The sequence below is a fragment of the Anoplophora glabripennis genome, unplaced genomic scaffold (assembly GCF_000390285.2).
Source record: "Anoplophora glabripennis isolate ALB-LARVAE unplaced genomic scaffold, Agla_2.0 scaffold105, whole genome shotgun sequence".
NCBI classification, from domain to species: Eukaryota; Metazoa; Arthropoda; class Insecta; order Coleoptera; family Cerambycidae; genus Anoplophora; species Anoplophora glabripennis.
Genome location: NW_019416276.1, coordinates 617,507 through 628,533, shown reverse-complemented (window position 1 = coordinate 628,533; position 11,027 = coordinate 617,507). Strand labels below are relative to the sequence as shown.

Here is an 11,027-nt window from a genome sequence, read left to right as displayed (position 1 = left end):
ATTATAAATCGTATTTAATTGGTTTCTGCTTTCCTGCAAATGAAGGCACTTTGTGCAAGGCTCTACACCCTAAACGTAGCCACTGATCCAACCCTGTTAATAATTGTACTGGCAGGAAATTGAGGGATTTGAGGGTACCTGTTCAATATTCAATAATAATTGAACCATATGTTTTAGAAACACATATGAATTTTAATTTTTAAATTAACATATTAAATAATTTATGGTGTTAATATTTTTATATGTAATGTAATTTAAGATGGATTAGTGGCTCCCTCGCTTAGTAGAACTTCAAAGTGTAAAGATACGTGTAATTCCAACTCAAATCGATAAAGTCGCAATCCTTAAATTCCTCTATTTTCATAACCTCATAACCTCCATTACATAGTGTCATATTTTTCTAATGCCTTGTCATTTTTTAATCTAATTTACGTATATACAAAATCATAAGTGACCGTCTATAATGAACTAACACACACTAAATAGGTAACGCCTTAACGAATATTTTATCTATGATAATTAACAAATTTAAAATAAAAATTATTGGAATGTTCTAGACATGTCATTTTGAGTGAAATGTTTTTATCTATATTTCAGTTGTATCAGTACGAGCAATGAAACTTGTTTATTTCTTGAATAGATAACAAACAGAACAATGTTTGCGTGGGGAAGTACAATACACGGAGAATTGGGATTGGGTGGCATCGAAGATGAACATATTCTAACCCCGAGGGCCTTGGACTGGTACCTAGCCAATACTGTGATCTATGCAGCACTAGGAGAGAATCATACACTATTTTTGACGAAGGAAGGAAAAGTATATTCGTGTGGTAGCAATGACTATGGTCAGCTGGGTCACGACCAGCCTAGAAAAAGGCCACGTATGTCTCTCTTTAGTATGTAATATTTTGCTTATGTGTGTTAACTCTAAGTTTAGTGATTTAGTAAATACTAATCCATTATCTGTGGTTAAGTGCAATTTTTATGCACACGGAAAAGTCGGAACTTAATGTGCAAAGTAAATGACGTTAAATAATCAATATTTATGTGATGTAGTACTTATTTAAATATAAAAACATTCTTTTAATGTGGTTAACAATTTGTTAATGAATTCAGGTAATTTTTTATGAAACAAATTTAGAAATGAATGAAGATATTAATGTAGTACCTACAAATAATGAAAATTATTTATTTATCATTTTTAAGTAAACTTTATTGAGTTGCAATGCACGATAGACTAGTATCACACCGTTTGTACAATTTTTATTAGAATAAATACTTTAACAACCAATGCACAATTCATATAAATGTAACACAAATATCGAAAGTGAATTGAAGGAAACAGTGTTCTCGTTTGAATATGTGCCTATTGGGGGTTTGTTCGCATCAGTATACTAAAAATCGCTGATAAAATGGACTGTATAAATTTCCCTTATTGTAGAACCCGTCACTGGGCTAGATGCCCACGTTATTACCCACGTAGCATGCGGTTCCATGCATTCAATGGCATTGAACCAGTGGGGCCAAGTGTACTCTTGGGGCTCCGATTACCACGGCCAGTTGGGGCTTGATATCGGAGAAAACATTCAAGCCACACCGAAATTCGTTCGTGCCTTAGGAACTTATCACATTCTGCAGATATGCTGTGGACAGAGACATTCGTTGGCCCTGGCAAATAGTGAGTAAAATAATTTAAAAAATGAAATCATGAATGTTTATCTGGACTTTCCAGTGTTATCAGTTTGCAATGTGTGAATGTTTGAACGGGGTCTGAAAATAAACTGAAAACTAAAACAAGTACATGTTTTAATTGTCAGTGTTGCGAGAAACAACTACTCCGAGGGCTATATGCCCCTACAGGCGTTGAATGGCAAATTTAGGAGTCAGCACGACAGATGGAGTCATTTGCGCTCCCGCGTACGACATAAAACAAGTACAGTCAAAGCTCCTTATTCGTAGTTACCGTATTCGCGGATCCAAAACTAACGATACATGTTGTAGTTTTAGAATAATCTATATTTTTTTGTCAAAATTAGGTATTAAATTATTTATAAACAAACAAATCTTAGTGTCGTGAAGCCGAAAGTCCTTTGAGAAAAGCCGCTGCTGACGCCGCCCGCTTACACGTACCATTATGGCCTTTGATAAATGCCGCCTGCATTGCGATTGGTGCCGAATCTTTTGATTCATTGGTTCAATTTTTCATCCCTCCGTACAATATAATGTTTTATTCACAGTTTCTAAATTATATTTCTCAGCTGACGTTGTGCAATGATGTTAACTTTATGAAAAATTTCCAGCATATTGCCCCAGCGCATCGAGATATACATGTATTTCAACGATGGAATTTTGCAGGTGGGGAGATATTGGCGTGGGGTGCAAACAATTTTGGTCAACTCGGCCTGGGCAACCTCTCGTCCAGCGAGGTGAAGCCGAAAGTTATACATTCTCTCACGGGCATTCCTGTAGCATTTATCGCTTGCGGCGCAAACCATAGCTTTGCGATATCGAAATCTGGTGCTGTATACGGATGGGGTTGGTAAAACTCGCAGGACCGTTTAAAAAATGTATTGAAATAAACTTTTTTAAGGAAAGAACACCCGTGGTCAGCTAGGCTTAAACGATACCAACAATAAGATGTTCCCGACGCAGTTACGTACCTTGAGGAACATCAGGGTAAGGTATATTGCCTGCGGGGAGGAGTTTTCTACGTTTCTGACCATGGACGGGGGTGTGTTCACTTGCGGTGCGGGTATGTTTGGGCAGTTGGGTCACGGTTCAAATACCAACGAGATATTACCGAGACAGGTTGGTAATCGTTATTTATTTTCGATCCGTGATATACGTGAAAATATTTTAGGTGGTGGAATTAATGGGTTCGACGATAACCCAAATCGCTAGCGGCAGACAGCATTCCTTAGCTTTAGTGCCATCTAGGGGTAGAGTGTACAGTTTTGGTATCGGCGGTTCTGGACAGCTGGGGCTTCGGAAACCCACCAGCTCGATGACACCGCAGGTGGTGCTGGGGCCGTGGGTGTCGCCTAGCGGTATTTCGCTCGTTCCTACTCCCGGAAATAACCAGAATTTTGTCATTCACAGAATATTTTCAGGTGAGTTATATATATGGACAAATTTTAACAATAAGATCGTTGCCACAAATGAAATTCTATATAAAACGTTACATAAACAAAATACATACGAAATAAAGTTAATAATGTGACGTTGGACAAGTTTTCACCGTTTTCCAAAAACAAAAAAATTGTAGTAACTAAACGGCAACTTATAGACATGATGGTCGTATCACGTCTGCTATCCTTATTATAATTCTTCTAGGTGGGGATCACTGTTTCGTATCTGTGGTAAAACAAAACAGCGACATACCCCCGTACGATTGCAGGGAGTACAACCCCCAAACGCAAATTTTGCACCTCACTCAGGATTACGTGAAGAACTTGTTGAGGACACCGGGTAATGTTCAAGTCGAACAGGAAGTCCTCTCGTTTCTAGAGACTGTATTTAAGAGTTTATCTTGCCTTAACGGGTCGTTCTTGTTGAACGACGAGAAACACTACTACTGCAGCAGCAGGCACCACGGAGTGAATTTAGAGGAGGCCGAGGGGACGTTTTCCTTGATAGGGAAGATCGAAAACAACAGCATAAAAGACTTGGTACGTTTTTTAAATTTTCGTCGCTGTTTTTCTTATTATTTTCTGGATTTGCAGATTTGGAACTGTATCACGGAAAACATTGTATCTCAACTGAGCCCGTCGCCACCTGACGTCGAAGCGCTTCGAATCTACCTCACTTTGCCTTTGTACCACGAATTCAACAACCCGAAGCAGCACTTAAGGCTGCAGAAGCCCTTCGTGAAGGCTCTGCTAGGCTTGAAACAGCCCGCCAATAAAGTGGTAGGCAGCTGGTACAGTATGACGAGCTGTGATTACTTCGAACGCTTGATTAATGTGTTTAAGAGCGTCGCGGTGTACATTTTGTCAAACCAGAAAATTCCACAGGGGCAGGTACGTCCATATTTTGTATTTTTTTTCTTTCTTTTTATTTTATATTTTTTTTGTGTTTTACTTTGTTTTTTGCATCCCTTTTATTATTATTTTTTTTTCGAATTTACTGTTAAGTAATCTTTATTCTTGCAATGGATTTGTATTTCCCGTCACCCTTCCTTGTAATTACTTTTTTTTCTGTTAGGCAGACACTGTATAAATAAATAACTTATCATTTTGAGTGTGTAAAAACTAACGTAGTGTGTCGATGAGGACTGACAAGTCTAAATTTTAATGTAGGAATCATTTGTTTTTCTTTTTCCTTGTAGACGGCCTTCTATGATCCTAGTCTAGTGGCAATGTTAGATATTTTAGCGTATTTGAACAAATTGAATCACAGCGTAGACGGTCTTAGGGTACCTTATGATACTTTCCATATAATAGAATTATCCGAATTTATGGATGTGAGGGTCGATTATGTTTACTGGCTCTCGGATCCTGGAGTAAGTGATATTTGTTTTATATTTAACGAATCTATTAATTATATTTTCTTAGAATTTATTTCACAATTACGAGCCCCCAACAATTAAATATTCCGATGGTCAATAACTTCGTCAATAACGGTCAATAATTCCACCCTTGAATAAACATTTAGCACAAACAATTTAATACTCACAGTTTACAAATTTTGACAACTTCGACACTTCTCAAAAGGTGGTGGATTACTAAATCGTAAATAAGCTCTTCCAACTGGACATTTACTTGTCGTCACATTTTGTGGCGTTGGTTTAATTCTCATTGTAGCTTAACTTTTTAATTAGGCTCAATTTGGAGAACAAAACTTTAAAAATTGCATCAAATTTGTAATAAATAATGTTCCGTCCGAATATTTAGTTGTTAGGACTCCTATATTTGCTGTAATTTTTTAAGGCAGGATGTATACCCATCTAGAATACCGAAAAAACAGAATTATTCGGAAATTCCACAGTTTTAGAATTTCTCTAATAGTCCAATTAAATGGATCTTTAAATTGCAATTTTGGTCAACTTGCCTGAATTTTTTATATAATTTAGTTTGGAATACACAAGGTGTCCCATTGTACGAGGCCGCATATTTAAAGAAAAAAATATTTTGTCAGGTCAGAGTGTGGTGACCTTGAAGTAAATTTCAAGGTCAACATTGATTTTTGGTGCACTCTGACGAGAGAACAGCATTTTCGAAAAAATGCTTCATACAAAAGTTACAAACTTTTTCCCGCAGAATATGAATCTGCAATAAAAAATATGGGTTTCCATTTAAAAAATATATATTTCGAACAAAAGTTGTCAGGTTTCGAGGGGGTCAAAGTGTGGTGACCTTAAAGTCAGATTCAAGGTCGTTATTTTTTTAGCGCACTTTGACAAGAGAACGAAGCATTTTCGAAAAAATGTTTCATACAAAAGTTATGGCACTGAACAAATATGCAATAAAAAATATGAGTTTCCATTTAAAAAATCAAGGTTGACCTTGAAATGACCTTGATAATTGACTTCAAGGTAAAATTCAAGATCACCATAATTTGACCCCCTCGAAACCTGTTAACTTTTATTGGAAATATTTTTTTATAAAAGTCAAATTAAAAAAATTATATGGCCTGCTACATTAAAATGGGACACTTGTGCAATAACGATAGGTAAAATAAAATTGAAATTAAAAGAGAAAGAGCTAGAAGAAAAAGTTTCTTATAAAGAAATTGTATAACATAAAATTTTACATACTGGCAACAGAACGAAGCATTTTCAAAAAATGTGTCGTACAAAAGTTATGTAATTTTTCCCGCAGAATACGAATCCGCAATAAAAATATGGGTGTCCATTTAAAAAATCACGGTTGACCTTGAAATTGACTTCAAGGTAAAATTCAAGGTCACCATAATTTGACCCCCTCGAAACCTGATAACTTTTGTTCGAAATATTTTTTTATAAAAGTCGAATTAAAAAAAGCTATGCAGCCTGGTACATTCAAATTAGACACCTTGTGTAATAACAATAAGTTAAATAAAATAACTAAAATAAAATTAAAATTAGAAGGGGAAGAGCTAGAAAAAAAGTTTCTTATAAAAAAAAAATATACACTACTAAAAGTAAAAAAATATATAAATCTATTTCACTGAAAACAGAATTTATGTTTTTTAGAGTAGATTGAAAAAAAAACTTTTAAAATTCATTCATTTATTTGCTCGTTGCGATTTTTGTAAACTTTTCTTTCTGGCTCTAACTACCCCTTTGAGTTATCTCGAAAAAACACTTTGTTTTATTTTATTTCACCCCTGGACGAGGGTTGGAAAAAAATTACTGTCACTTATTGTTATTGTATACCTCAAACATACCAAATATTCAGACAAGTTGACCAAAATTGCGATTTAAAGGCTTATTTAATTGCACTATAACGCCATTGATTTTGATTCTATTTGTATCATATGTGTGTCGATTGTTTTTAAATTACATTTAATTCTGTTTTTACGAAAAGATAGGCGTTATTTTAATCATCTGAAACTAAAAATAATACATTTGTTGAAAATATTTAGACTATTGGAAAAAATCTAATAGCCTTCATTTATTTTGACTAAATTTTAATTTCCTGTAAAACTATTAAATCGCAAATTCATAGCTACTTTTTATTTTTTCTAATTTAAAAGAAAAAAATAAGAGATACACATTATTTAAATATTCGATTTTATTTAATTTAGTTGATATCAAGAAACAATAACATTTATTATTGGAAAAATCATTAACATAATTTATAAAATTGAAATTAAAAATTTTAACCAATTACCTTAAATTAAAAAAAAAAAAATAAGATTTATTAACTCTAATGAAATACAGTGTCCAGAAGTTAATACAACAAAATTTGGTCATAGATTCTTAAGACAAATTTAGAGGACCCGTATTTTTTCTTTTTGACAACTAGCTTCTCTTTCGGTGTTACAGCCACCTGAAATCTGCCCCTAAAAATAATCTTATTTATATCTCAGAATCATGTTGTACGAGAATCACTTTTGGTACACAGGGGTTTTATGACATGTGGAATCTAATAGTGCTACGCTTTTTAACAGGGAACCCCCTTAAGATCCTTTTTCATGGGCCCCCTTGTCTTTGGAAACAAAAAAATTTGGTCGCAAATTTGAATTTTTTTAAAATTATTAGTTAGCCATTGAATTTATAAACTTCTTTGTCACTCGATTTTTTTTTACTTCGTAAAACGCCATGTTTTTGAGGAAAATGGCGAATCACGATATGCATTTGATGACATTTTAACATTTTTCTCGAAAACATTGCGTATTACGAAAAAAGTATCAAGAGACAGAAAGCTTCTAAATTTAATGGGTTCTAGCGGACTAATAATAATTTGTAAGAAATTTAAATGTGACCAAATTTTTTTTTCCAAAGACAAGGGAACCCGCCAAAAAGCGTAGCACCATCAGATTCCACGTCACAAAACCCCTGTGTACCAAATTTAGTGATTCTCGTACATGATTCTGAGATATAAAAAAGATTATTTTTAGGGGTGGATTTCAGGGAGCTGTAACTCCGAGAGAGGGGGCCACTTGGCAAAAATAAAAAATACGGGTCCCCTAAATTTGTCTTAAGAATCTGTGACCAAATTTTGTTGCATTAATTTCGGGACACCCCGTATAGAAAAAATTTAATATTTTTTAAAAGTAGGAATTTTTAAATTTTGGTTTTAAAATTGTTTAGCATTTTCTCTGAAACTAAAAATTATATGGTAAAAATCTACCCTTGTCAAACAAAAGTCATTGACAGTAAACATTTTTATCAGTCTCCGCATATCTTTCAAAATGATCATACGCGGGAGGCACCGACAAAAAATTTTGGAACGCTAGTCACTGAAAAATAAAAATTGATACAGAACCTCCTCAAACGAGAATCTTTTGGTCAAAATTGGTATACACCCTGTCAGTGCCATATTTAAACACCAAAATGTATCGTGATATTGTTAAACACAATTTTTTAGACAGGAAAACTATTTTTATGTAACTACCCGTTCGTATTTGACGCTCACGCTAAGCTGCAGCTGTTAGAAACAGACCAGTCGATTCAAGTAAGTACCAGAGACGGTTTTAGCATTTCTTGACTCACAATTGTATCTCACGTAAGTCACGAACTTAACCGTCTCTCTACAGATGCAAAAAGCCATGAGCGACGCTGCGCAGCAGGCATTCCTGTCAATGCTGATCTCGCCCCAGGGCATGCACGCCATTAACCAGTTCCTGGTGCTGAACGTGACCAGGGATCATATCGTAGACGATGCACTTAGGGAACTTAGTCACGTCAACCCCTCCGATCTCAAAAAACCTCTAAAGGTACGAAATATCGGGACGTTGAATAAGTTCTCGCTGTTTTTTTTTCGTGAAAATGTATGGTTTATCTAAAAAAAAAATAGTAAAAAAAACATGTCGCTGAAAGTATTATCCATCGGTTTTTTCCCATTTTTCTGGTACCATTTTAATTCCACGTCATAAAACGACACGTCTTTTGAGAATATCCAAGAGTATTCATTTTTTGGCGTTTTCATATGAATGGAATTGCTGCTCAGCTGTTCAAACATGCAAAAACGCAGTTCGACGTCTTTCGGTTTCAACTTATTCTCAATGCTTTCAAACGTTGCAAGTTCTGGTAGCGCCATCTGTTGGAAAACAGCAAGAACTTACTCAACGTTTCTATAATATTTCTAATTAGCAAATATCGTGGTGTGTTAGAAAGAGACGATCGAAGCTTCGGGTCACGTCTGATTTACATTTTGACGATTTTAGGTTAAATTCTGCGGCGAGGAAGCGGAAGATGCCGGCGGAGTGACGAAAGAATTCTTCCTGTTGCTCCTCCGGGAAATCTTAGATCCGAAATACGGCATGTTCAAGGAATACGAGGAGACTAGAACGATTTGGTTCGCGGAGAATTCTTTCGAGGATAACGACGTTTATTTCCTCATAGGTATCTCATCGTTTAAATTACATCGTTCCAGATAACGCCACGTCATTTTCCAGGCATGATTCTGGGCTTGGCAATATACAACTTCACCATAATCGACATACCGTTCCCTCTGGCGCTGTACAAGAAACTCCTCAGCGAACCGATAGGCCTGTCCGACTTAAAAGGGCTCTCCCCCATGATGGCCAACTCCCTACAAAGCTTATTGGACTACGAAGGGAACGACATGCAAGACGTTTTCAGCCTGTCGTTTGACATATCTCGCGACATGTTTGGGGAGGCCGTGACCATTCCTCTGAAGCCCAACGGATCGAATGTACCCGTCACGCAAGAAAACAAGCGAGTTTTAACCGTTAATAACGCCCATCCTTTAATAAACAAGCCGTTTTTCCTTTCAGGCAGGAATACGTCAACCTCTACATTAACTACATCTTCAACGAGTCCGTCAAGCACCAATACGAGGCCTTCCACAAGGGCTTCATGAAGGTCTGCGGCGGCAGAGTGCTGCAGCTCTTCCACTCGCACGAATTGATGGCCGTGGTGATCGGCAACGAGAACTACGACTGGCACGCCCTCGAGGAGGCTGCGGAGTACAAGAACGGCTACAAATCTTCGGACCAGACGATCAGGTGGTTCTGGGAGGTGTTGCACGAGATGTCGTTGACGGACAAAAAGAAATTTCTGGTGTACCTGACGGGCAGCTACAGGATACCCATTCAGGGAATGAAGGCGATTAAGGTAAGTGTATTCTTTCACTTATGTTTCACTGTTGGACTCTATAAATTCCTAATAGGTTATAAAAATGTGCGCCTCAGGGATCCAAATACACCATTGGCTTGACTTCTGTCAACCATTCAGTAATAAACTAAATACATTCTAAAAGCTGTAACAAATCCATTACATTTGAACTACTGTGAAGATCTTACATTTATTGAGATTTGTACTGTTAACATATTGGGTACATTTGAACTACTGTGGTTAGAGTGTAGGCCTATATTATTTTCATAACCTATATTTCGCGTTTTTTGGTAAAGTAGGAAACGTTTTATTGTTGTAGATTGTCGTACAGCCCACGAATGACGATAAGTTCTTGCCGGTGTATCTATTAATATATTGGGTACATTTGAACTACTGTGAAGATCTTACGTTTGTCGAGAGTTGTACCTGTTATTATATTGGGTACATTTGAACTACTGTGGTTAGAGAGTAGGCCTATATTATTTTCGTAACCTATATTTCGCGTTTTTTGGTAAAGTAGGAAACGTTTCATTGTTGTAGATCGTCGTACAGCCCACGAATGACGATAAGTTCTTGCCGGTGTATCTATTAATATATTGGGTACATTTGAACTACTGCGGTTAGAGAGTAGGCCTATATTATTTTCATAACCCCTATTTCGTGTTTTTTTGGTAAAGCAGTAAACGTTTCGTTGTTGTAGATCATCTTACAGCCTACGAATGACGATAAGTTCTTGCAGATGTACCTATTTATATTTTGGGTACATTTGAACTACTGCGGTTAGAGAGTAGGCTTATATTGTTTTCATAACCCCTATTTCGTGTTTTTTTGGTACAGCAGTAAACGTTTCGTTGTTGTAGATCGTCGTACAGCCCACGAATGACGATAAGTTCTTGCCGGTGGCCCACACGTGTTTTAACTTGCTGGACTTGCCCAGATATAAGACGAAGGAGCGTTTAAGGTACAAATTAATGCAGGCTATCCAACAGACCGAAGGATTCTCTTTGGTGTGATCGGTTGTCGTAATATTTCTTTATTTGACCAGTATGTATATTTTGCATTGTATTTATTTGGATTGTTATCTTGCTAATATATTTTTGAGAAGAATTTCATATTCTATATTTCTTAATAGGCACTAAATATGCTCAGCAAATAAATGTAAAATTTTAAGTATAATCAGAAGCTAAATATGAACGTGTGGGTACGTACCGACTGTGATTTTTTTTAATAGATGGATTTTGTGGTTTAACTTTTAATATTTTGCTATGAATTACACAGTTTTTGGTCAATCAAATGACTTTTA

The 11,027-nt window shown here is 36.1% G+C and overlaps 1 protein-coding gene across 3 annotated transcripts; it reads left to right on the top strand.

Moving 5' to 3' along the window:
* Nucleotides 1-377: 377 nt before the first annotated feature.
* LOC108903197 (probable E3 ubiquitin-protein ligase HERC4) lies at nucleotides 378-10,831 on the top strand. 3 transcript variants are annotated; one of them, XM_018705289.1, is made up of 15 exons: nucleotides 378-486; nucleotides 641-896; nucleotides 1,442-1,678; nucleotides 2,356-2,535; nucleotides 2,591-2,808; nucleotides 2,861-3,110; nucleotides 3,334-3,668; nucleotides 3,723-4,019; nucleotides 4,328-4,501; nucleotides 8,013-8,099; nucleotides 8,182-8,361; nucleotides 8,812-8,989; nucleotides 9,043-9,325; nucleotides 9,385-9,724; nucleotides 10,585-10,831. In XM_018705289.1, the coding sequence occupies exons 2-15, from the start codon at nucleotides 656-658 to the stop codon at nucleotides 10,735-10,737; spliced, it is 3,153 nt and encodes a 1,050-aa protein (XP_018560805.1). In that variant the 5' UTR covers nucleotides 378-486; nucleotides 641-655; the 3' UTR covers nucleotides 10,738-10,831. The 3 variants fall into 3 exon arrangements, with proteins under 3 accessions (XP_018560805.1, XP_018560806.1, XP_018560804.1); XM_018705290.1 differs by having other exon boundaries at nucleotides 598-881; XM_018705288.1 differs by having other exon boundaries at nucleotides 598-896.
* Nucleotides 10,832-11,027: the final 196 nt, after the last annotated feature.